This window comes from Peromyscus eremicus, chromosome 10 (assembly GCF_949786415.1).
Source record: "Peromyscus eremicus chromosome 10, PerEre_H2_v1, whole genome shotgun sequence".
Taxonomy (NCBI): domain Eukaryota; kingdom Metazoa; phylum Chordata; class Mammalia; order Rodentia; family Cricetidae; genus Peromyscus; species Peromyscus eremicus.
The window spans coordinates 25,904,959-25,931,057 of record NC_081426.1 but is presented as its reverse complement, the minus strand read 5'-3'; the positions used below and the strand labels follow the sequence as shown (position 1 = coordinate 25,931,057).

The 26,099-nt window shown below is 52.0% G+C and overlaps 2 protein-coding genes across 6 annotated transcripts; one reads left to right on the top strand and one right to left on the bottom strand.

Annotated features, from left to right (window-relative positions):
* The first annotated feature begins 845 nt into the window (after positions 1 to 845).
* Rnf215 (ring finger protein 215) lies at positions 846 to 7,077 on the top strand. 3 transcript variants are annotated; one of them, XM_059275599.1, is made up of 9 exons: positions 847 to 1,193; positions 1,445 to 1,588; positions 2,176 to 2,247; positions 2,327 to 2,412; positions 2,835 to 2,991; positions 5,673 to 5,792; positions 5,869 to 6,012; positions 6,222 to 6,324; positions 6,409 to 7,077. In XM_059275599.1, exons 1-9 carry the CDS (start codon positions 903 to 905, stop codon positions 6,429 to 6,431), a joined length of 1,140 nt encoding a protein of 379 aa, XP_059131582.1. In that variant the 5' UTR covers positions 847 to 902; the 3' UTR covers positions 6,432 to 7,077. The 3 variants fall into 3 exon arrangements, with proteins under 3 accessions (XP_059131581.1, XP_059131583.1, XP_059131582.1); XM_059275598.1 differs by having other exon boundaries at positions 846 to 1,193; positions 6,222 to 7,077; XM_059275600.1 differs by lacking the exon at positions 2,835 to 2,991 and having other exon boundaries at positions 846 to 1,193; positions 5,673 to 6,012.
* Positions 6,728 to 26,080, bottom strand: Ccdc157 (coiled-coil domain containing 157). 3 transcript variants are annotated; one of them, XM_059275594.1, is made up of 12 exons: positions 25,937 to 26,080; positions 19,159 to 19,312; positions 17,482 to 17,746; positions 15,552 to 15,723; positions 14,236 to 14,881; positions 13,487 to 13,564; positions 12,958 to 13,148; positions 12,255 to 12,431; positions 11,960 to 12,122; positions 10,252 to 10,391; positions 9,784 to 9,872; positions 6,728 to 9,695 (listed from the first exon to the last, which is right to left on the bottom strand). In XM_059275594.1, exons 3-12 carry the CDS (start codon positions 17,727 to 17,729, stop codon positions 9,446 to 9,448), a joined length of 2,154 nt encoding a protein of 717 aa, XP_059131577.1. In that variant the 5' UTR covers positions 17,730 to 17,746; positions 19,159 to 19,312; positions 25,937 to 26,080; the 3' UTR covers positions 6,728 to 9,445. The 3 variants fall into 3 exon arrangements, with proteins under 3 accessions (XP_059131577.1, XP_059131576.1, XP_059131578.1); XM_059275593.1 differs by having other exon boundaries at positions 11,960 to 12,128; positions 25,937 to 26,079; XM_059275595.1 differs by lacking the exon at positions 15,552 to 15,723 and having other exon boundaries at positions 11,960 to 12,128; positions 14,236 to 14,399; positions 25,937 to 26,078.
* Positions 26,081 to 26,099: the final 19 nt, after the last annotated feature.

Sequence of the window (26,099 nt, the reverse complement as noted above, 5' to 3'; positions counted from 1 at the left end):
ATGTGTGTGCTGGCCGGTTTTGGGTCAGTTCCCTGTTCTATACATCTCTATTTCTTTAGGAATATTTCAGTCATCACATACTGGTAGCTAAACAGGTTTCTATTTTCCATAGGTTTGAATATTTTATTACAATATAGGGGATGTGTGGCAGCTCATCTGCTCTTTGCCCTCTTATCAGGGTATAATTTGTAAAAGGCTCAAGTTTCAGATTGAGTCAGCTCCCAGCAACCACAGCCCTCAGGGTAAAGGACAAATTTTAGTACAAAAATGGAACCTTCACAATCCAGCAAGCATTGGGGATTATGTTAGACGTGGAGTAGTGCAGGTTTAGATCAAGCTCATTTTACAGACGAGAGCTGTCCAGTTCTCAGTGCCACTATGTCTCTGTGTGGTTTGCCCAGCCTCTCCCGCCAGCCCTTCTCCCTGCTCCTTTAAGACCATGGCCTCAATCTCCCGATCTGCTCTCCGTCGCTGATTCTCTGCCGCCTGCTATTTGATTCTATGAAGAAACGCAGACTTGGAGGAGGATATGACATAGCCTTGGCTATACCGTGGGTCCATCAGCTCAGGCCCTACACCTCCCTCGTTGCTGCCTTTCTCAGGTCCTGCAACTACCCAGCACCTGTCTCCACTGACAACCTGGCAAGCTCTCGGGAGCCTTCTGCTGTCAGGGATCCGGCCGCATTTCAGCATCCTCGGCCGCCTGCCCTAGCGTTCTCAGGGACCACTAGGGGGCGCGCGGAGCTGCCAAGCACCCAGCTCCCTCTCCCGGAGCCCCGCCCCCTCCGGCCGCGGCCCCGCCCCGTCCGGCGCCCCGCCCCGTCCGGCGCGGCCTCGCTCTCTGTTCTGCGGGCGCCCGGGACCCCCCCACCCCACGGCCTCGCCAGCTCTTCGGTCCGACCATGGGCCCTGCCGATCGCCCCGCGCTGAGGTCGCCACCGTCGCCGCCGCCTCCTCCATCGCCGCCGTCACCGCTGCTGCTGCTGCTACCCCTGTTGCCTCTGTGGTTGGGCCTGGCGGGGCCCGGGGCCGCGGCGGATGGCAGCGAGCCGGCGGCCCGGGCGGGGCGGGGCGGAGCCCGCACAGTGCGAGTGGACGTGAAGCTGCCGCGGCAGGACGCCCTGGTTTTGGAGGGCGTCAGGATCGGCCCTGAAGCGGACCCCGAGCCGCTGCTGGGCGGCCGCCTGCTGCTGGTGAGCGCAACCCTGCCAAAACATGCCCATGACCATCCTCGCATAGACCCGGCTCCCCAGAATCCGTCTTCATCCTGAAGCAAGCCCTTGACAGCCCAGAGCCGCTTTTCCTGGCATTCAGGCTTTCGCAGACCTGAGATCCACATGCCCCTTCCAAACTCATTCCCACACCCTGACCTTGCAACCTCTGTCAGACCCTGGCTGCCTCTTCCACCCCCCTTGCCTCCCTCTTCTCGTGGCTCCTCACACAGATGGACGTCGTGGATGCTGAGCAAGAGATACCTGTAGACGGCTGGATTGCAGTGGCATATGTGGGCAAAGAGCAAGCCGCCCAGTTCCACCAGGAGAATCAAGGCAGTGGCCGGAAGGCATGTCCCAAGGCCCTGGTCCAGCAGGTGCAAAGGGTTTTTGGAGGGAAGGGGAGAAAGGAAATGCTTTCATAACATCTACTGGAGCCAGGCTACCAGGTGGCCTATGAGGAGCCTTCCAGAGAAGGCCTGGCTTGAGTCAGGAGACCCCAATATGGAGCGTCAAAGCAGTGTGGTGGAAGTTGGTGCTGGGGAAAGAGGACCTGTTCTCAGAATACATGATGGGAGTCAGCGAGTGGGGGGAGAATGCTTTGCCAGGACTAGGGCAAATGACAAGGTTTTTTTGGATCCTACAGAACGGGAGGAATGGAAGTTTCACACATACATGATAATGTGCAAATTTCCTAAAGTCACGGATATTCCTTATGTAACTATGGTGTCCGAAACTAGGAAAGTTAACATCTCTAAAATACTGTAATCTATGTCTCATAATTAAAATTGCCTCAGTCCACAACCATCGTGTGTTACCTTTGGCTGTCAAATCTCTTCAGCTTTAGCTTTGGCTTGGCTTGAGGGAGCTTAGAGCTAGTCTATCCAGCGGTCAGGCTCCTAAGCGCGGGGGGCCACGGGGAAGGCAGGTGTGGCAGCCTCTCCCCTTCTGTTTTCCTTTGCAGATGCGCCGTGCCCTCTTCCTGGGGGCCTCTGCCCTACTTCTCCTCATCCTAAACCATAGTGTGGTCCGAGAGGTAACCTGGAATGGGCTGTGAGGGTGAGCAGGGGAGGGGACAGGGGACCAAAGCCTGTTGACCTCCCTGTCTCCCGCAGTTGGACATATCCCAGCTTCTGCTCAGGCCAGTGATTGTCCTCCATTATTCTTCCAATGTCACCAAGCTGTTGGAGGCACTTCTGCAGTGAGTTGGGTTTGCTTTGGGTGGTCTGCTGCCGGGCTCTGTGGGTCTCTGAGTCCAGTGGGCGCTAGGGGAGGAGGGTGTCTCTGGAGGAGGCCTTTACCTGACCCCTTAGCCCTTAAACTACTGTCCAAGGTTGAAAACGGGGGAGGAGGTGGGAAGAAAGAGGCAGGACCTGGGAAAGGAGTTGCCCTATGGACAGAGGGATCAGCCCAGCATGAGGAAGCTGGATGCCTGGTTGGCAGGCTGTTCCTTGGTCTGGCTGGGTGAGAGCCAGAAAAGGCCTGGGAGCCGAATCAGAAGGCCTGCGACGACAATTTCCTGGGGTATCCACTGCAGAACCAGGTAGATGAATCTGGGCCTCCCTTCCCAAGGGTCCTTCTTTCTGCCCTCTCACCCCCTCATCCCATGATTCTTCCTCTCAGGAGGACCCAGGCTACTGCTGAGATCACCAGTAGAGAGTCCCTGTCAGCCAACATCGAGTGGAAATTGACATTGTGGACCACCTGTGGCCTCTCCAAGGACAGCTACGGAGGCTGGCAGGATCTGGTGTGCCTGGGAGGTGGTCAGGCCCAGGAGCAGGTAGGTGCCAGTGGATCCTAGGGCTGGAGGCTCGGGTGGGGCCAAACGCATGCCTTAAAAGGACAACCCTGCATATCTTAGAGCTGATTACTTAGTGACATGGTACAGTGGACACTGAGGGGACACTTGGCCTAGGGTCGTGGGCTGTGGTAGCGGCTGATGTCTTGTTCTCCTCTGCACGGGAGTCTTCACAGCTCTGTATGTGTTCCATTTATTTATTTATTTATTTATTTATTTATTTATTTATTTATTTATTTTTTGGTTTTTTGAGACAGGGTTTCCTGGAACTCACTTGGTAGCCCAGGCTGGCCTCGAGCTCACAAGAGATCCGCCAGGCTCTGCCTCCCGAGTGCTGGGATTAAAGGCGTGCGCCACCACCGCCCGGCCCATTTATTTTTCATTGGGGAAGAACCCAGGGCATGTACATGCTGAGAAGTGTTCTACTGCAGAGCTTTACCCCGACTGCTCCTTTATTTCTAGTCTTATTTCGAAGTTTCTGGCTCTCTTGCCTTACTCACTGGCTCCCATACGCCCCGACCTCCTGCCTCTGGACCTTGCCCTATCAGCCCCTGGTGTTCACTCCCCTTTTCTCCGACTACACGAGTCCTTGGATGGTGGAACTTTCTCAGCTCACCCCACCTTCCTGCTTTGGACTGTCCCCTTCAGTCCTCTGCTCACAGTCTTACTCCATCTGCTCAGTCAGAGCTGCGCTTTGCCAGACTTTCTCGGCATTCTTAGGAGATCCAACCCGGTATGTTGGAGGACTTTGTGTCCACGTATCCTAGTGTTTAGCTTCCAAGGGTTTAATCCACAGCATTTCTTGAACCCCAGTCTGTGTAAGTTGGGGGGAGGAAGACATACTCTGTCTCCTAGTGTGCAGCCTCCAGTAGTTCATGACAAGGACAGCACTGAGCAATCTGGAGTCAGACAAGTTAAAACCCTGGCTCCTAAACCGTAGCTGAACAACCCGAGGCCAAGTGTTTTCATTTCCCTCACATGCACACTCTCTGCCGCTGGGGTGGACTGCACAGACCTCTGGGTGAAGGAGGCATCTGGTGAGGGGCAGGGGGAAAGGTAACATCTGGGAGAGGAGCAGGCTGGAAAAGGGCCTGATGGCTTGGAGGTGAGACTGTACAGTGTTTAGGACAGGCTGGCAGGGAACAGCTGCGAAGGTACTGCCAGCCAGGTTGTGGGTGGCCATGGCAGATGAGATGTCCGAATGATACTGCCCTGATGAACAGTGGACTCCAAGCCCTGCCCCAGGTCCAGCTCCCACCCTGAGCTGGGGATCAGGAAGCTGTGCTGAACAGCACCTTGGCTGACTTACTGGAGGGGCCCTGCCTGTCCTCTCCCTGCCTGGGCTTCCAGCCGGGTGCTTCAGAGCCCAGCTTCCTCGTGACTCTGCCTTGGTGGCCATTCAGCATGCCCTGCTGACCGGCCTGCCCCAGTGTAGCACAGGATACAGCCCAGTTGCCCCAGCCTGGGCTCTGGCTGGGGAGCAGATAGATACTGTCATTCTGTAGGGGTGAACCACAAACAAACCCTTCCAGGTCGTAGCAAAAGCACCTGAGCCCAACCTAGTGCTCCAGAGTTTCCTGGAACGGGTGCCACCACCCCGCTGTGATTAGAGGGGAGAGGGAGAGGATTATAGACGCCTCTAAGGAATGACTCCAGTGCTTTGACCCCAAGCAAGGGCTACTTTCACAACCCCAACCTGGTCTAGGATGGTGGCTTTCTGTCTGATTGCTTTAGAACTCCTCCCCTGCTGTGATGGGAGTTGAACCCATGTTAGAAAGAGCAGTCCCAGGGAAGTACCAGCCTTTCATAAGACCGTTAGGATGTCCCACCCTGTATGCTGTGACAAAGACAGAGAGCTACTGGGAAAGCTGAGAGTTTTTAAGTGAAGGTGTTTATTAGTTACAGCACATCTAAGTTCTGTGGGAAACAGTGCACCTGTGTGGGAGAGCCCATGTGGCATGCTTACTCTGCCTCCTCAGTTTCATTCCACAAAGATGGAGGCTACAATGTGGCCATGTCAGACTTAGTTCTCAAGCAATGAAAGGGCCTTGATGACTACCCAGGGCAGCAAGGAAGCCCATGGTCAGTGGGTATTAGGAGGGCTGGGCAGGGGGAATACTCACCCTGCGGGGCAGGGCGTGCTCCTGGAACAGTAGGCCAAAGGTGTTGAAAGGGTAAGGGCAAGGAAAAACAGTTTTCAAGAGGGGGAATGAGGCAGGGCGTGGACGTGACAGGGGAGAAGACAGTGAAGGAGGGCATGGTATTGTCAGATTGACACACAAGTCCCTGGATCTGGGGCTGGGGCCTGTGTGCTGATGGTTGGAGAGAGAAATGATCACAGGATAGAGGCGTACCAGCTTCTGCAGTTTCAGGGGTGAACATCAGCTTAGATGAAGGTGAGGAGGGGGGATGGTAGAGACTGAGAACATACCAGGAGGAAATCTAAGCTGGGAACAGAGTAGCAAGGTACTAAGGACGATGTGGCTCTCCGTGCAGCTGGGGCAGACCCTGAGAAGCACATGAGTAGGTGGGATGGAGCCTGCAGAGACAGAGGCCCTTAGTGCATGTCACCTGCTTTGTTACCAGTGTTCCTGGGGGTGGCGACTCCTGGGAGAAGCATGTGGAGCAGCCCCAGAGCCCCTGACATCCTCTTCCCTCCCCAGAAGCCCCTGCAGCAGCTATGGAACGCCATCTTGCTTGTGGCCATGCTCTTGTGCACAGGCCTTGTGGTTCAGGCCCAGCGGCAGGCATCAAGACAGAACCAGCAGGAGCCTGGAGGCCAGGTGGGAGCCTGATGGTGGAAGCCCTGGTGCCCACAGCCCTTGGGCCTGCAAGACTGTGGCCATCCTTTTCCCACAGGGGGATTTGTTTAAGCGCCGCGTGGTTCGGAGACTAGCATCCCTCAAGACCCGGCGCTGCCGGCTGAGCAGGACAGCACACAGCCTTCCAGAGCCTGGCACTGACACTTGTGCTGTCTGTCTAGATAACTTCTGTAACAAGCAGGTTAGTGCCTGGGCAAGGTCAGCCACCAGCTGACCTGTGGCGTCCCAGATCCTGCTCCTGAGACCCTCAATACTCCAACCAGGACCTTCTTCCAGTCCTCATTATGGCTAACATAATGGGGAAGGCCCAGGAGTGCTCAGCGCTTAGCCCAGGTGAAGGGCACAGGTCTAGATCTGATCTAGAGCCTGTGCCCCTCCCCCACCCTGTAGTGGCTCCGGGTACTGCCCTGTAAGCATGAGTTCCACCGAGACTGCGTGGACCCCTGGCTGATGCTACAGCAGACCTGCCCACTATGCAAGTTCAATGTCCTGGGTGAGCATCAGGGGCAGGGGAGTCCTGGGCTAGCCCCCAGCCCCACCTGATCCCTCTCTCCCTGTTCTTCCTTCTCCCCTACAGGGAACCATTACTCAGATGACTAACTGCTCAAGTGGAGTTTCTGCACTTTGGGATGGACCCTTCCCAGCCTACACTACAGGATAGTGGGTTGGACTGATCAACTAGCCCTATGGGCCAAGTCAAGAGCCCACCATACCCATGGTGGGTAGGAGGGGCTCTGTGAAGACACAGAGCCAGGACCCATCAGGCAAGGAGAAATCATTAGAGCCCTTCTCTGCAACCTTGGATATCTGTCTGCTCTTATAGGCAGCTCCCAGGACCCTGAGGGAAAGAAAACATGGCCACTACATCTGTCTCCAGAATTCTGAGGCTTCTGTGATTGAATTTTATGCTATTTATTGGGGGAGAGATTGAGGGAAAGATGTGTGGCTATGGGACCCACTGGCATGACCCCAGGCTATAGCTTGGTCAAATCAAAGGTATAATGTTCAAATGAGCCTCCTCCACTACCTGCTGCCTGTCCAGCCGGACGACTCCAGTCTGCCTGGGATCTGAGGCCTTAGAAACCATCTAGTGCTGTATTTCTTGGTTGGGCTAAATGTTACTGCCCAGGATACTTGAAGCCACAGAATATATGTGGTGCATCTGCCAAGGGCATCATTTAAAAAAAAAACATTTGGGTAGGGAAGTTTTAATAGTAAAATAAACATGGAATATATTTTAACATAAGACATAAAATCTGTGCAGATGTTTTAAGATGTTAAGCAAGAGATGGGTATGTGGTGGCATATGCCGATAATCCCAGAAACCTGGAGGCAGAGGCAGGAGGATTAAGAGTTCAAGGCCAGCTGGGCCTAGTGGCACACCCTTCTCATCCCAGTACTGGGAAGGCAGAGGCAGGTGGATCTCTGAGTTCGAGGCCAGCCTGTTCTACAAAGCAAGTTTTAGGACAGCCAGGGCTACACAGAGAAACCCTGTCTCCAAAAACCAAAAGTTAATTAATTAAAAATTAAACAAAAAAGTTCAAGGCCAAACTGGGCTACTGGGCAGTCCATGTAATCCCTTTGTAGAAGGGAAACCAGAGGATCAGGAGTTCAAAATCATCCTCGGATGCATAGTGAGTTTGAGGTCAGCCTGGGCTCCTCCCCAAAACAGTCAAACAAAATAACAGTCACCTTGGCTCCTCTTGCTTGGAGCAGGGAGACTTCTTACAGTCCTCAAAACCTCGAACTCCTCTGCTGCATGAGCATGCCTTGCATAATCTTTACAGCATTGACTCTGAGAAGCTTAACCCCTATGAGTAAGTTATATTAAAGGGCCTGCAGATGAGAAAGGCAAGGGCTGGGGCATGGCTCACTGGTAGCGCACTTGTCTAAAATGCACAAGGTCCTGTTCAATTCCCAGCACTAAACAGTGACAAGACAATGAAAAAGCATCGGGTCAGCACAGGAGCCCATGGGAAGCAGGGGCAAGTCAGAAACTGGAGGGGGATCCATGTGGGAGACATACATTCTCTGCCTTCCCCCTCTTTCTCTGTCTCTCCTTTCTCTCTGTCTCTCCCTGTTTTTCTGTCTCTCCTCTCTCTGTGTCTCTGTCTCTCTCTCTCCAGGGTCTGTATGTAGCTCTTGCTATCCTGAAGCTTGCTTGCTATGTAGACCAGGCTGGCCTCAGATTCAGAGATCCACCTGCCTCTGCCTCCTGAGTGCTGGGATTAAAGGTGTGTGCCACCACCACCTGGCTCTGCTGCCTTCTTGAAGATGGGCGGTACAAATAAGAAAACAGGCTAGAGCAGCGTGGCAATGGGGACCTCAGCCCCAAAGCCTGAGCTTAAGGATCAAGCTCTGCCACAGCCAGGAGTTTGTAAGAGGACTCTTCCCCAGAGTCATCTAAAGGAGACACTCTGAATAATACCTTGATTTTTGACCTCTGAGCAGAGGACCTGGCCAAACAAACTGGACTTCTGAACTTTTTGCTTGTTTCCTGTTGTTCTCTGTCTGTCTGTCTGTCTATCTGTCTGTCTGAGTCAGGTCCTCCCTATACAGCAAAGGCTAGCCTTGAACTCTCAATCCTCCTGTTTGGGAAGGAGTCAGTGGAGGCCTGGGATGCTCAGCGGGAACAGGGCCTCTCTCAGGGAGCTGTGTCCAAAGCCGGCTCTCCCTGGTAGAGTGACTCAGAGCATCCGGTTTCCTCCAGAAACCCTGGGCTGTTAAGAGACAGAGTTGGGAGACCTGCCAATGCCAGCTCACTGCACATGCGGCTTCTTTTGACCCTTCACTGTAAATTGAGGCACTCAACCTGATGGCCTCTTCATCACATGATAAATAATGCCACCTAGAAGGCCAGGAGAGTGTGACCTAGAAATCCTCAGTAAGAATTTAGAGCCTGTCCTTCACAAACAAGGTGACTTGAGGCAGGCTAATGGCTTGCTTTAGAAAAATGACCACTGTGTGCGTGGTGTGGCTGGTACATCCTTGCTTAGTGCCATGTCACCCTGAACTGGGTGAGCTCTAAAGTCTAATGCTCAGCAAACCATGGCTGGCCAAGGTGTCCAAAGGCCTGGGCTTTCCTTCGGTGGCTTTGTGAGGCTCTGACCTCTAGGACCGAAGAGGGACCTTCTCCCTTGTCCCTAATGGCAGCGAGCTCCTTGGTGAGCCACCTGGTGCCCTTGGGGCCTGCACCAGATACAGAACCAAGGTAGAAGGCAAAGTACTGTTGTTCTCTGCCTGCCTTGCTGGACCAGAGACAAGGTCATGGCCTCTGGGTCCTTGTTTCAGATGCGGCCCTCACACCCCGAGCCCTACCCTAAGTGCTGGTCAGTAAACCCAGGGTTACCCCTCAGCCCTTCTATGGTGCTCTCTGTGTACTCTCCCATAGTGCCTGTCAGGGTGGAGACAGGAAGCTCCCACTCAATGGCAGGCCTCTATTGGCCAGTGACCTGCCCGGTGGGATCATAGAAGCCTCTGTCCAACCAAGAGGGAAGGTCTGTTCCCCCAGCTCAGCCACGCTGAGGCCAAGATCGCTGTGGGCAGATGGCTGGGGCTTTTATTCCATGGGGGATTGCTAGCCGCCTGCCCTCCAGCCCTACCCCTGCTTCAGGTTATGTGGGCCGCTCCTGGGGCTGATATGTAGAGCCAGCCTGACCTCGGTTCGGTGAGAGTTTCCTCCTGAGCCTGGCCAAGGCCCGGATGGGGTTCTGGGTGTAGTTGGCTGAATGGGTTCTGTCTTCCAAAGAGGCTTTGCTGGGCCAGCTGCAGGGCTGCCGAGAGGGAGATGCTCGGGGCCCGCCTGAATGGGTTCTGCCTGTACTGTTCGCCCGGCTTCCAGGAAACTGCCGTCTGCCCATGGGCCTGAGGGAAGACGGGGACACCAAAATTCCCTGTGATCAAGGGGACCCTACCACTTATCTGACCGACCTCAAGAAAAGCCTTAACTCACCCTGGGGATGTACTCTGTGCCTGGGCTGGGGGTATCTCTCCCTGGGTGTCCTTGTAGGGAGGGGGCCAGTGCTGGCCCTGCGGGATCATCTGCAAAGAAGGTCAAGCTCATCAGGGCCCAGGAGCCCCTCCCTGAACTGCAGAGTGTCAAGATGGATGGGGAGGCAGAATCCCCAGCCAAGCCCTCAGGTTCTCTTCACTAGGAGGCAGGGCTTGCAAAGCCATCCAAGGGCCATCCTAGCTGCAGAGCCTTGGACAGGTGATATATATTGACTCCTGAAGTGAAAGAATGAGGAGCTGTAGTGGCATTGTGAGCTGGAAGGCTCTGTCTTTCATACCTTTTGACATATGGAAGAAGTTTTTCAAGTGTGGCCTAAAGCCACATGCCATGAGGCAGGTTCTCACGGCACAGTCTCAAATCCTGCCTGGTAAGGACCCCTTCATATCCCCAAACCCCTCAAAGGCTCACTTTGAGGCCTCCCTGTTGGGCCACCTCTCGGATTTTGGTCAGCATTGACTGGAACCGCCTGTTCTCCTCCTGCAGGACCCGGATGCGGATGTCATTGGCTTGCATCTGCCTCTCCATGTCATGGGTGACATTGCTAGAACCTGCAAAGACATTTGGGGCGCGACATCACTGGGCCTGCCTCTTGTGTCCAGTTGGACAGGACAGAGGATGGGGAGGAGTAGCACCCAGGCATCCCATCACAGCTTCCTCTGGAGGCTTTTGTCCCTTCCTGTAGCCACCTACTGTGAAGGTGACATTACATTTTAGAATTGGAGAGCCGAGTGAGTCCTACCACTGCGGGTTTGGATGGTGAGTGAAAGAATGGATCTTATTGAAGACCACCTGTCTTTGGCCTGTCAGAGGGTACTATAGGTTGTGCAAAGGGACACTGGGGTTCGTGTCACAGGAAGTCATCATGTATGTTCTTCCTTACACTGTGTGTGGTTGACAGATGACAACACCCAGCCCTACACACCTGAGCAAGCCGCCCGCCCATGCTAGATCTCAGTTTCCTGCTTCATAAGAAGGTTGTTGGGCTGGAGAGAAGGTGCAGTGAATAAGAGGACCGGGGTTCAACTCCCAGCACCCACATAGCAGCTCACATCCACCTAACTCTGGTTCCAGAGGATCTACCCCGTCTTCTGGCCTTCAGGCACCAGGTACCAACACAGTACATAGACATATATGTAGGCAAAACATCCATACACCAAAAATATTTTTAAAATGTTTGTAGGGTTGGTGAGATGGCTCAGCAGGGAAGGAAAGATGCTGAAACCCAGCCTGACCACATGAGTTTGGTCCTTGGACCCATATGGCAAAAGGAGAGAACCAACTTCCACAATTGTTTTCTGACCACACTTGCGCCGTGGCAGGTGCACACGCACACACACACACACACACACAAATGTCCAAAACCAGTTGTTAATAGGAGTCCAGGTTAGCCTCCTGAGGCAGCTGTGGGCAGCAGAAGGCGTGGCACTTAGTGCTCAGGAGTGACCACTCACTGTGAGCAGCTGAGCTACAATGGATCTCGGATAGCTCTGGGGAGGGCGCCATCCACCCGAGGGCCTCAGAGACTGCCTGACAGGGTCCTGCGCCAGTGGAGGCGCCCTGTGCTTCTACCCATGGGCTCCAAGACACTGAACAGCCAGGAGAAATGGCCTAGAAAATGGTGACACCAGGAAAGGAAACCTGGGGAGGTTGAACAAGGACTGGCGTGTGATGTGACAGACAACTAGGGCAGTTGTTCTCAACCTGTGGGTTGTGACCCCTTTGGGTCACAGGTGTCACATATCAGATATCCTTCATATCGGAGAGTCACCTTATCCTTCATAACAGTAGCTGAATTCTAGTAATGAAGTAGCAGTGAAAATAACTGTGTGGTTGGGGTCACCACAACCTGAGGAACTGTATTAAAGGTCGCAGCATTAGGAAGGATAAGAACTGCTGTACTAGGGTGAAAGGTGCAGTCACTTTGCCTTTGGGTTTTTGTGTGTTGTCTCCACAGAGAGGTGAACAACACAGGAAACCCTTGTGGGTCATGGCGGCTCTAGAACACAGCTCACCCTCCTGCCCCCCCCCCCGCCCCCGATCTCCTCTTGCTGAGGGTGAGAACAGCACGGGGTCCCTCCAGGCCCCACCCTGCCCTTAGCAGCACCCCAGGCCCTACTGTGGGGCTGGGCCTCCGCGGGCTGGTGCAGGTCTGGGAAGGCCACCAGCAATCGCTCCCGCTCCTTTAGCTCCTCCAGCTCCCGTCGCAGCTCCGAGACGGTCAGCTCCAGGTCTGTAGTTAGCTGCTCCAGGTCCTGTTTCTCCTGCTGCAGGCTCCGCAGCTGCTCCTGGGGCAAAGGCGAGCTTAGTCCTGGCTCCAGGCTCCCTTGGGGACACACAGGCCCAGGGACACTCGGCAGGTTAGAGCTCCTCAGCGAAGAGGACTGCCCTCCTCTCACCCTGGCCCACCGCACCTGCTGGGCCTGTAGCTGGCACTGGTCCTGTTCCCTGTCGCTCTGGAGGCTCTTCAGCTGCTCCTCCAACTCAGCCCGCTGGACCTCAGCCTCATCCAGACTTCCCCGCAGCTCTTCCCGCTCCTGGTCCAGACTGTCCAGCTGCTGGAGCAGAGTCCTCTGCTTGGCCTGCAGGGACTAAATGGGAATGGATAGGCAGGGCCGATGAAAGGATGCTGGAGCCAGACTAGCCATCTGGGACTAAGGAGGCTGCGGGGTGGTGGCTAGGACCCTCTGCTCTGTTTGGGTGCACACAGATGTTTCGCTGCAGAAGACAGGCAGCAGGCAGACGGACATTCAGTCGGGACACCGCCAGGACCCACTGTTCCGAAAGCAGTTGGATGACCCCTTCTTCCCACTCATACAGCTCCCACTCAAAGGATTCTGGGAAACAGGCTTTATTTCTTTTCATCAAGTCTCTGGTGTCACATTTGCCTCTATCATTGAAACCCAAATATCCTGGCACCCATTGAATATAAAGACTTGGCTCTGCCTCTCAGTAGCTGTGTGGCCTTGGGGCAACTTCTTTAACCTCATCACGCCTCAGTTTCTCCATTCATAAAATGGAGAACAACGGGAGTATCTACCTCCTCCTATTGTGACAGGGAATAGGGGTAAGAGGGCTGCAGAGCCTGAAGCCCAGTGCCTGGATTGTAGGCCTCACCTCCTGATGGCGGACCATGCTGTCGACTCGGGCCTTCTCCTTGTCCAGCTCTGTGCTGGCCCAGCGGATCTGCTTGCCAGCTCCATCCAGCCGCCCTGCCAGCAGCTGCACTTGCTCCTCCAGCTGCTGCACTTGCCTCTCAGCGGCTGCCCTGCGCTCACCTTCCTCCTCCAGCTGCTGGGTCTTTGCCGCTGCAGGGTTGGGTGAGCAGGTAGAAAAGGGGTTGGGTAAAGGGAGCTCTGAGTGAGAATCTCTGACTGGGACTAAGGGGAGATCACATCACAGATCTGAAGCCCAGGCCACAGCATGGGGCTCTGGACCCCATGAGGTGGGTCTGGACTACAGAAGGCACTTTCTGCCCACTGAAGTTGAGACTCCAGCTTGGACCATCACCAACAGTACAGAGTCAGAATCATTCTCCTATGGTTCCCACTGTCTGCCCTAGAAGCTTGGAATGGAAACGGAGGTACATGTCCAGCTATACAGTGAGTTGGCGATGTGGATGGGGTCACACAAACGGGTGTCTTACCCATGGCCTGCATGGACTTCTGCTGCTGCTTCAGGTCTCCCTCCAGAATGGCCAGCTTTGTCTTCAGGTCACATGTTTCTATGGCAGCCAAGAGAGAGGCCTTTCAGAGGATCACTTGGGCCTATGGCCTTTAAGGCCAGTGTACCCTGTAGAGTGGAGGCAATCATCCAGTGTGCAGGGCCTGCTTGAGTTGCCAAGAGAGGCCTGGAGTAATCCTAGGAGGCCTGGGCCCTGGGGTGCTCCACTGGCTGGCTGCCGGATTACCTATGCCTCTCTGGACCCAGTGATCTACATGGAGGCAATGGAGAGGCTCAGAAAGGACATTGACTACTTGCCCTAAGCCCTCGGCTGGTAACAGTGGGCAACGGTACCTTCCTTTTGCCCAAGAGCTTCTGCTAAAGCCAAGAGGTGCTGGGGCTAAGGGGGCTCCCTGCAGGTACCTTTAGTGACCACCAGGAGAGAATGTTGGGTTAACACCCCAGCCCTCTCCCCTTCTGATGGACAAGTCTGAGGCTCAGGTGCTGCTCAGACCTCCAGTCCTCCCTAAGGAGACAGCTCCAGCTGCTCCTCACGGGGTTGCCAGCTGGATGTCTCCACCCTTCTCGCTGCTTTCCTTTCCTGGAACTCTTGCCCGCTCCCCAACCGGGGTTTCTTCCCCGCAGACTATTAGGACTCAAAGCCTGGTCTCGGGGGGGAGGAGGGGTGACTGTCCTGAGGCTATGGCAGTGTCTGGCCTCTGGGGAGGAGACCTGTGAGCAGCTGTTGCCTGTCCTGCTCGCTCTTGGCCAGGCTCCACTCCGCCTCCTCTGTCTGCCGCTGCCGCTCTCCTTTCTCCTGCTGCAGAGCCTGCTCCAGCTTGCCCACCTGCTTCCTTAGTCCATCCTTCTGGCCCTCAGCCTCTTCCAGCTGGGTCCTGAGGGGCCCGACAAGTTGGGTGAGGGCCCCCACATGCTTACTGAGCCGAGTCAGATCTTTGCTCTGCTCTGCTGCCCAGTGGCCCACGGTGGGAGCCGGCAGTGGTTTGAGCCCCATGCTGTCCTGCACCAGCTTCTGGAACTGGCCCAAGGACGAGGGCAAGTTTTGGCTCTGACACAGGCTGACGACCACCTTGCCCACCTCCCACAAGCTGCCCTGGACACTGGCGCAAGCATCACAGGGCACCAAGGCTGTCTCGATGGTCTGAGAGTGGACACTCTTGGTTTTCTCAGAGGTCCCCGCTGGGCCCCGCAGGGAGACTCTGACAGGGATGCTCTGTAGCCCTTGGCAGATCATGGGCAAGCCTGCCACTGGGGAAGGAGGCTTGATGAACTTGGCCGTCATGCCTTCGGGGCTCCTGGCTGGTTCACCCTTGGCCGTGGGCTTGGCGATGGGAATCTCCCCTTGGTTTGCTCTTTTCTGGGGTCAGGAAAAGAAAAGGAAGGCAGGTGAGAGAGATGGGCACGGGAGGTAAGCAGTTCCCTGGAGATGTTGGTGACGTCCTTGCCCAATGCTCAGACCTTCAGATGTTATGTGACACCCACACAAATCACAGAGAACCTTCTCCCTTTCTCTCTGACTCAACCCAGCCCTGGCCTCCTTTCTGTTCTCCCTGCTCCGACCCCAGGCTTTACATGGTTAAATGTGCATGGAACTGGGAGGGTAATGGTGGCAGTTACAGCTAATTCTTACTGCGTTCTTGATTGCGCTCATGCCACTATAACTACTGTTTTAGACTCCTCTCCCTCACAGTGATGGTGTCCTTTCTAACTGGGTGACTGTGAGGATTATGGGATAACCTGTTATTAAATGGGGTTCATATAAACCCGTTGTATAGATGAACAAACATTCAGAGTGAGAAGGCATTTCCCCAAAGTCCCATTGGGTAAATAGCAAGGCCAGGGAGCCAGATTTGACCCCCAAGGCCTGCTTTCTCAACTGCTAAGCCCATGGGACTTGAAGGGGAATTTGAATGCTCCAGCTGGGCAGTGGAGAGCCAGTGAAGGATACAGTGCATGCAGTGGTGATAAGAAGCTAGAATTGTAACAGTATGTGAGGGTGACCGTAGTTAGGGGCCAAGATGACCCACCTGGGGGACTGCCTGCTGGTAGAGCATGCCCAGCCTCAGCAGGTTGCTCCAGAAGCGGCGTACTGTGAGCCCCACAGACATGCATGGCCCGGCAGCTCGGGTAGGAGGCATCATCTGCTCCAAACTGAGGTTTTCCAGGTAGCTGCCACAGCTCTGCAGCAGCAGCAGGAGCCTGTGGGCAGAGTTCCTAGGTGGGCTGGGGCCAACACTGGTGCTAATACAGTCTTCATACAACTGGGAGCTTTGAGCTCTGGGGGACTGACCTGGACACCAAGGGCCTAGAGAGAGTCCGTGTCAGCTTCATGCTCAAACCAGGGGCCACCTCCTATTGGGTGCCCTCTTCCTAGTTGGAAGTACTTTCTGCTTCGGGGTTCCCTACTTGACCAAGAAGCTGAGGAAAGGCAGCCTGGCTCAGAAAGTTCTGGGAGAGCAGCACCTTACTTTAATAAGAGGAGCCCAAAGTCACAGGGTAAGTAGGGCAGGGCAAGGGCATGTGCACATTTTCCTGGTTGGGGGGGGGTGTCCTTCAGGCTGAGCAGCCTCTGTGACAGTTGGGACTTGGGGTACAGACAGCTAGGTCTCTTTATGCCAACCTCCAAGTTCAAGTTCAGAGTCAAACAAATGCTAGGGAAAGGGGATGCTGGGAAGTGTGCCTTGGCATGGCCAAGACTTACCTTACAGGCAGAATTGCATGTTTGCAACACATACATGGAAGGCAAGGGAGCTTTTCTTGTTGCAGGAGGTAGGGGTGGCAGGAGGCCCAGAGGCCTTGAGGAGGAGGTACCCACTACATGACCCTCTGGACCACGCAGACAGTAACACTGGGGAATCAGGACACAGCAGGGGGTTCAGCGGAGCAGTCTGTGTTCTCAGACAGCCACCTGTGGTGGGGATGCTGTGATACATGTAGCCTTAGTCACGGTCCTACCATTGATGTCCTGAGCCTCCAAAATGTCACACTGTGGGCTAGAGGCCATGGCCTTCCCGCTAGGGTTCCCAGGCTAAGCTTAGATTCAGTGGTCACTCGCAGGAGTTCCTTTTATACACAGGAGTCAGCTGTACACAAAGGAGGCTAGTACTAACTCAGAAGTAGACAATACTCAGCCAGGGAGGGTGGGGGAGGTATGTCAGCAACAGCTTTACAGGAAAGAGGTGAGTGGTTGGGGCCTTGGTGGGTGAAGGGGTGCTCTGCTAGAGCAGGAAGGGCTTGGCAAGGGCAGGCCTAGATGCCTGCTCCGGGAGAGGAAGTGTTCTGTACTCACACCCATCCAGCCCTTCAGAGGATGCAAACACTGCTTTCATACTCAAGACTCTTCCAAGCCTTACAGGAGTACTCTGCCTTTTCTATCTCCAGGCAGGTCAGTCCTCAACGTTTCTGATGTCCATTGGTCCCTGACAGCTTTGCTGGCATGGACAGTTTTTGAGTGCCAGAAGCCTGGGTTGTGGTTCCCAGGAGGAAACGTTCATGAGAGTGTAGAGATGGTGGGGCGACAGGGGAGCAACTGGGCTCTTCCTAGCAGGGCCAGGGGTGGGAAAAACATCCTCCGCCCTGTTTCCTGCCTTGTGAGGCCCAGAGGGAACAGAGCCCACAGAATGCCAGAGCCTGGGATGAGAAAGCTAAGCAGCAGCTGTAGTGTTCCTGACACACAGAAACCTCAGGTGATAGCAGGCAGAGCTGTGGTATTGTGGGGACCAACAGCACAGGGCAGAGTGGGGGTAAGGACGAGAACTCCCTGAGGTAGACGGGCTAGGGCAGCATAGTGCAGCACACAATAGAAAGTGGGGTTACTCTGAGGGCCCTGAGGTGTGGCCCCGGACCTGCATAGTCAGTCCATGGTTGACCACTGTTACCCATGTTGTCAGCATCTCTAGAAAGGGCTCCTACTGCAGCTGCTACTGGCACAAGGGGCGGGTTTGGCCCAGGCCTTACCTGTCAATGACCAGCTCCAGCAGCACAGCATGGGACAACTGTGTGAACTCAGGGTCACCTGGCACATGGTCGTAGTGCTCCAGGAGGGCCACCATATCAAGATCACAGGCCAAACGGTCAGGGAACTTCCAGGATGGGAAGCGCACAGGCCCAGCACGGGAGAACACTTCCACAATGGTGCCCTGCAGGTCGGTGAGGTCCTTGCGCAGGCTGTCCATGCAGGCCTGGCTGCCTAGCAGGTGTGCCATCCCCACAGTTCCTGGGGCTGAGTGAGGAACCATGGTCAGCCAAAGTGATGTGGCTATTGCCCGGAGAACCTTATAAGCCCCCTGACCTGTCTTGGTATTCCACATCCCAAATCCACCTCTGATTTTAGTGAGAAATCATGAGTGACAGGCCTTTTAGTACCTGGTCCTGGATGTCTTGGCCAGCCTCCCTTTCACCTACCCAGCCCTGTGGCCACCCTGCCTCCAGAGAACCTGTGTGCCCCAGGCCCCCTTGCTATCTGGAGACAGGAATGAGTCTTCTACCTGTAGGGAACTGAGGAAGCCACAAATAAGTGGAGTCCTAAATGAATGGATGCAATTGATATGGGCACAGTAATATCAAGGACTCCAGAGCCTCAGCCCAGAGGGAAATGGCAAAGCCTTCCTTGGGGTACTGAGTGCGAGCGTTGACAGTATATTCAGACTATACCCACCATAGCTTTCTCCCCCTGGATGTTTACAGACTGAGTATTGTCTCCCTAATGAGACTGTGCCTACCAAGATTAGCTAAACTGTAGTTGAAGTTTTTCTCCTGTGTCTTTCCAGGTCCCGTGGTCCCGCAGTCCCACAGCTGCTCAGACCCAAATGAACAGAGAGGCTTAATATTAATTAAAACTGCTCGACCATTATTAGCTCAGGCTAACTACTGACTAGCTCTTACACTTAAACTCAGCCCATTTCTGTTAATCTATATGTCGCCACATTTTCCATGGCTTAACCTGTGTGTCATTTCATGCCGCTCCCTGGATGGCATGCTGGCGTCTCCTGACTCAGCCTTCCACTTCCCAGAATTCTCCTTGTCTGTTTAGCCAGCCTATACTTCCTGCCTGGCTACTGGCCAATCAACTTTATATTTATCAACCAATCAGAGCAACACATTCATAGCATACAGAACATCCCATAGCACTAAACTTGTCTCCTTGATCCACCTATATACCATAAGCCCCACCTCCTTGTGTATCTCTACTAACCCTGCCTCCTTGTTCAGCTGTATGCAATAATCTTGCCTCCCTGTCCAACTCTATAAACATGCTGAGCTCCTGGGATACGGCGGTTTCTCCATCCTAAGCCCAGCTTTTCTGTATGCCTGTCTTTTCCTCACACTCTGTCTCTACTCCCAGGCAGGTCAAGTCTGGAGTCATGCTAGATACTCTATCTACCTTTCCCTCTGACACAGCCAAAACACATCATAGCTTCGGCATGACAGGGAATGCTAGGCTCCACCCCCACCCCTACCATCACTGCACCCCTGTAAACATGTGAACTGTGCCCTTTGAGCTCATTACTGTATGACCTGGTCACCAAGTCTGAGACCTGGGCCCAAAAGTGCTGGGAAACTCAGAGGCACCCAAGGTGATGCTGGGGTCTGGAGTAGACTCTGGGTTTCCCAGAGGACTAGTTCTGCCCTTACCTCTCACAGATGTCTGCCCATGAAGCTGGAGTGACCGACTATGTCCACCTCTTGGCCTCAGCTCTGAGGTCTGGGGCTCGTGCTGGTGCCTGGCTTTCTGGCTCTGGGCTTCCTGGTTCAGGTATAGGGCTGGCCGCAAGCGGCCCTCCCATCCCTAGGAATAATACACGACAGAGTGAGTGAGCCCACAGGACGGCTTCCTAGGAGACTGGGTGGGAGCTGCCTACAAGAAGACATGTCCCAGGCTGGAGGAAGGGGATGAGGAAAAAGCATACATGGGGAGTATCCATGCCTTCAGCCTGACCACAGGAGTGCTACTCCCCCCAAATCTGTCCCCTTGATATATAACCAGAACCCAGAGAAATCACTCAGGCAGCGGGAATTCTTAGTCTCCTCTCTTCCTTCCATTTTTAGGCCATGCTGCTTCTAGACCAGCCATGTCCAAAAGAAGTATAATGCAAGGAATGGGAGCTTGGAAACGGAGAGAAGAGCAGAAGCTCAGAGCTCACTTTCCTTTCCCCTCGCCCTTCCCTGGAAAGGTTGCAAAACTCAGGGACACTGACTCCCCTCCCTTCTTCACTGAAGACCTCATATGATAGGCATCCTGTAGAAAATCTCGTTGGTAAGGATATCACAGGAGAATGAAAAGAAAGATCTGGAGTCAGCGAGATAGCTCAGGAGGTAAAACATTTGCCACACCAGGATCACAACCTGAGTTCGATCCTTAGAACTCATATGGTACAAGGAGAACATCAGTTCACAAAAGCTGTCCTCTGACCTCCATCCACACATGCACTGTGACACATGCATGTGTGTTTGCACACATCAGCACATATTATAATAGCAAACAAGTACTTTTTTTGTTTTTGTTTTTTTTTTTTTTTCGAGACAGGGTTTCTCTGTGAAGCAGTCCTGGCTGTCCTGGAAGTTACTCTGTAGCCCAGGCTGGCCTTGAACTCACAGAGATCCACTTGTCTCTTCCTCCTGAGTGCTGGGATTAAAGGCGTGCAACACCGCATGCGCCACCACTGCCAGCTACAAGTAAAATTTTTTAAAAAGAAAAAAAAAGTGGAACAGTCTCTTTTGGTTTGAATGTGAATTGTCTCCCATGGGCGTATGTATTGGTTGCTTGGTTGCCCACTGGTGAGCTGCGAAGAGGTGACTGGACCTGGAAGGTTTTGATGTAGTCAATGGGTTCATCCTCTCCTAGACATGTACTACAATGGCATTACTGAGAGGTAGTAGAAAGTTGAAGGTGGGGCCTGGTTGGAAGAAGAAGGTCATTGCAAGTGTGTCCCTGGGGGCTATGCCTTGCCCTGGCCCTTCCTCGGTTTTCCCTCTCTGCTTCCTGTCTGCCAAGAGGTGAAGAGCCTCCTCCTCCACCTGAACCAGAGAGCCAAAATGACTCCTCCTTTAAGCAACAAGAAAAGATGTCCTATGTGTCCCCTCTTTATTACTGTTAGAGCATAGACTTTTATCCTCCAATTATTTTTTTTTTTTACATGACTGTCCATAAAAATACAAAGATGTCCTGTTGTTTTTTGGGTCTTTGTTTCTGAAAGCTCCAAAACATGGAAAGTTATTTGTTTATTATTTATTTATTTTAAAGAATGTGGTGGTTTGAATGAGAATGGTCTCCATAGGCTCATATGTTTGAATGTTTGGGTCCCATTTAATGTAACTGTTCGGGAAGGACTAAGGAAGTGTGGCCTTGTTGGAGGAGGTGTGTCACTGGGGATGAGCTTTTAGGTTTCAAAAGGCCTAGCCTGGATCTCCCTCTGCCTGCATCTTTCGGATCAGATATGGATTCTCAGCTACTGCTCCAGCATCATGCTGCCTGCCTCCACCATGATTCCCATCAGAATGATCATGGATTCAACCTCTAAAGCTGTAAGTAAGCCTTCAACTAAACGCATCTTTCTTTTCTTTCTTTTTTTTTTTTGGGGGGGGGTGTTTAGAGATAGGATTTCTCCATGTAGTTTTGGTGCCTGTTCTGGATCTCGCTCTGTAGACGAGGCTGGCCCTCGAACTCACAGAGATCCCCCTGCCTCTGCCTCCTGAGTGCTGGGATTAAAGGCATGCACCACCACCGCCTGGCTAAATGCATCTTTTTAAGCTACCTTGGTCATGGTGTTTCTTCCCACCAATAAAACAGTAACTAAGACAAAGCATTTACAAATTTTAGTTATTTATCATATTTTATGTTTATGAATGCTTTGCCTGCAGGTATACAATTGAAACATGTACCTACCTGGTGCCTTCTGAGGTCAGAAAAGGACATCAGATACTCTAGAACTAGAGCTATCAGTAGTTGTAAGCCAATGAGGGTGCCAGAAACTAAACCTGGGTCCTTTGCAAGAGTAGCCAGTACTCTTAACCTCTGAGTCATCTTTCAGCTCTCATAGAAAAACTTCTATTAAATACATTTTTATGCCTTTCTGTCTTTTTTTTTTTTTAAATAGGGTTTCACTATGTAGCCTTAGCTGGTTTGGAGCTTGCCATACAGACTAGACTGGCCTCCAACTCAGAAATCTACCTGCCTCTGCCTCCCAAGTGCTAGGATTAAAGGTGTGTATATGTGGCTCTGCTTTTCTCTTTCTTTTCTTTTCTTTTCTTTTCTTTTCTTTTCTTTTCTTTTCTTTCTTGCTTGCTTGCTTGCTGTGGAATAATCCTTTACACTGTAAAGATTTGTCACTCAAATTGGTTTAATAAAATGCTAATTAGCTAGTAGCCAGGCAGGAAGTATAGGCAGGGTGAACAAACTAAGGATGATAGGAAAAAGAAGGGCAGAGTGAGGAGTCACCAGCCAGATGCAGAGGGGCAGGAGATGAATGTGCCATGCTAATAAAGGTATAGCCATGTGGTAAAGCATCAATAGAAATATGAGTTAATTTAAATGTACGAGTTAGCTAATAACAAGCCTGAGCTATTGGCCAAGCATTTACAATTAATATAAGCCTCAGAGTGGTTATTTGGGAATAGGTGGTAGGGACAAGAAACTTCCATCTACACTTTCTTTCCTTCCTTTTTTAAACATCTGTCTTTCTAGTTTTAGGGATCTGAGTTATGAACCTTGTGATGAGTAAGTTAAAATATTACTTTCTCTCTCTGTTTTTTTGGTTTGTTTGTTTTTCAAGACAGGGTTTCTCTGTGTAGTTTTGGTGCCTGTCCTGGATCTCGCTCTGTAGCCAGGTTGGCCTCAAACTCATAGAGATCCACCTGGCTCTGCATCCCTAATGCTGGGATTAAAGGCGTGCGCCACTGCTACTTTTCCTCTCTTAGACCACTCAAAAGGAGTAAAAAGAAAGCTGGAGAGATGGCCCCCTTGCAGAATACTCAGGTTCGGTTCTCAGCACCCACAGATGTCTATCTGTAACTCCAGTTCCAGAGGATGTGATGCCCTCTTTTGTCTCTGCGGGCACTGAACACTTGTAGTACTGGGACATGCCTGCAGGCAAAACACCCATATACATAAATATAAATAAATCTTTTTAAAAAAGAGTGAAGGAAGAAAATTTAATTTATTTAGCCTAATATACTCAAGGCATTATTTCAACAAAAAACTCAATATGAAATTGAGATTTTTGTCTATTTTTAATTTTTTGAGGCAGGCTCTCACTATATAGCCCTGGTTGCCCTGAAGCTCATTACACAGACTGGGCTGACCTCCAACTCACAGAGCTCTGCCTGCTTCTCTCCCCCACTCCCCCCGAGTGCTGGGACTAAAGGTGTGTGTATTCATATTTGACTATTTACTTATTTGTAATTTGTTCATTTTTAAGTGTGTGTCTGTGTGATGTTTGTGGGTGCCTGTGGAGTCTACTGGTGTTGGGTCCCAGGGAGCTGACAGTACAGGAGCTCAGCCACCTGACATGAGTGCTGGAATCGAACTGGGTCTCCGGGAAGAGCAATACATGGTCTTAATCTTGGAGTCATCTCTACAGCCTGGCTATTAAATTTTTTTAAAAGACATGCTTGTGCTGTCTTGTGGTCCACACCTTTAATCCCAGCACTGGGGAGGCAGAGACAGACAGATCTCTGTGACTTCAAGGTCAGCCTGGTCTACAAAGTGAGTTGCAGGACAGCCAGGGCTAGAGAAACTCTGTCTTGAAATACCAAAACAAAAACAGAAAAAAGAAGGGAAGAAGGAAAGAAAAAAGATAGTCTGTATATCCCTGCTGGCCTTGACTTTGAGGAAGCTGACCTTCAAACTCTGATCCTCATGCCTCTACTTCCCAAGTGCTGTAATTACAGGTGTTTACCACTATACCCTACAAGTGGTGGTGGGGATTGAACTCAGGGTTTTGTACATGCTAGGTAAACACTGTACCAATTTAGCTATATACCCCCAAGCCCTTAAACTTTTTTAAAAATTTATTTAGCCACAAAGTCCAGTGCTTATTTGACCCTTATGGTACACCCTCAATTTGTACCAGAGAATTTGAAAAACATTAATTTTTTTTGTTTGTTTTTTAAGACAGTGTCTCTCTACATAGCCCTAGCTATCCTGGAACTCACTATGTAGACCAGGCTGGCCTCAAAGTCACAGAGATCCACCTGCCTCTGCCTCTGAAGTGGGATCAAAAGTGGCCCCACCACACTTGGCCCTATTCAAATACTTGAAAGCCACACAGGGCTAGTGGTTACTGTACTGTGCAGTACAGGTGTAGAGGGTCGAATGCTATGTGTTCAACAATGGGATTGAACATCTACTACCTGCTAGAGTGAGGCAGGGCATGGTGACACAGGCCTGTAACCCTAGTACTTAGGAGTCTAAGACAGGAGGAATGCAAGTTCAAGGCCAGCCTGGGCTATAAAGTGAAACTTGGGAGGAAGGGAGAGAGATCCTTCAGGAACCACTAACCATATCTGAGTTTTCCTGCAAGAAGTGCTGCCCATAATACTCATATACAAACAGATACATTTGACTCATATCTCCTATGTGTTGACTTGGCAACTGCCTCTGGTGAGATAGTGCAGCCCAAGAGATTTTATGTCCCTAAGGAGTGAAGTGCAGACAGGAAGGAAAACAACAACATGAAACATCCTGGCTTTCTTTCCTGGAAAGGACATGAAGGAAATAAAGCAAGCAAGAAGTCTCAACTTGGGGAGAAGCATAGTCAGGAGGCAAAGCACCTGAGCTCAAAAAAAAAAAAAAAAAAAAAAAAAAAAAAAAAAATAAATAAATAAATAAATAAATAATAAAATAAAATAAAATATGGATCTGTTACTGGGGCCATCTTGGATACCAATTCCCATGAGATTCTGGGTCAAAACACCAAGAATATTCCAAGTTAAGCAGACACTATAGCTTGGTAGTATGGCACTTGCTTAACATGTATGAAGCCCTGGGTCAATCGTCAGCACCGCAAACATGTATACACACAGGATATCCAAAGTTACTTTCTACTGATTCTTTTAAAAATAGAGCTCATGGGAGGCCAGAGAGATGGCTCAGCGGTTAAGAGCACCGGCTGTTCTTCCAGAGGTCCTGAGTTCAATTCCAGCAACCACATCGCGGCTCACAAACATCTATAATGAGATCTGTCGCCCTCTTCTGGCCTGCAGGCATGCATGCATGCAGAATACTGTATACATAACAATTTTTTTTTTTTTTTTTTAGGGAGTTCATGCAGATTCATAGTGTGGTGTTTGTGCCGTGGAAGAGCACATGGCATGGACTGTCTCCGTAATTTCTAGTTCTTGAGTGAACCTCTCTAAGGGAAACAACATTGTCATTAGGAAGGGCAGGAGCCTTTCTCTCCATTTCAACCCTCAATCCTCCCTCTCTCAAACAACTAACACCATGGTTTAAGACATGCTTATTTCCCAGCCAGTATGCCCACTGAGCTTCAGTCACCACTGAGAAAGCATTTTTGAAACTCCAGAAGCACCTACATGGCAATTGCCAATCTCTGACCTGAGTTAGCTATTGCCTGGACCCCTTGGGATATGAAAGTGACACAGTGAAGACACAGTAATAAACATCAGATTAGTAGTAGAGAAAAAAAGACTATGGATTCTTTTTCCCCCTCACATACGGAACTCCCCCCCTCCCCCCGCCCCCGTGAGTATGAATTCTTATTTCATGGTCTTCACCACCAAATAGCTTGCTATAAGGAGCAAATGATGCAATACCGGTAGTGTTTGACACAGGATCTAGCTTGCAGTAAATAAATGTCCAACTGATCCTAACTGTCCCTATTCTACATTAATAACAATGAAATAACCAGCTACAGTGTGGATGGAAAGGGACCTTGGGAGTTTTGTTTCTGCCCCATTTCACAGGTGAAGCAAGTCAAGATGAGCTCACAACCCTCTTTCAGCATTCCGGAGTTGGGAGAGGAGAGGGAATGGGGACCTAAAGAATCTCAAGAGAGAAAGGCGGGTGATTGGAGGCGTGTCTCCGGGAGAGGCGTGGTCTGGGAGTTTGGAAAACAGCTATGATTGGAGGAGGTCGGGCTTGAGGGCGGGGCTATGGAAGTTAAAGGTGCAACTTACAAAAGAGGCCGGTGGGAAGAGACCCTAGGGAATTGCGGGCTCGGGCACTGTAAAACGGAATCCGGAAGAGGTGGTGCTGAACAGAAAAAAAGGGGCTAAGGGTGTAGTTAGGTGGGACTCTACCGCAACAGGTCTAATGGGAGGAAAATTCTTCAAAATGACAGGCCAAGCAGGAAGGAAGACTGGAATGGGGGGAGCCTGGAAGGTGCAGTCGCAGGGAGCGAGAAACCGGCCAGGGCCGCGAGGGGAGTTCAGCGGATGATGTAGAATGGCTCACCTGTCTCCGGCGTCGCAGCCTCAGCTCTGTGTCTGGCCGGCTCACAAAACTTCGCCCAGAGCGCCTGCGGCTCCTAGGATCCCTTGAAACCCTTAGCTGCGCGCCCAGGCTGCTGCCATGGCAACGGCATAGCGCGCCGCCCTGCCCTCGGGGCGGGGTGGGA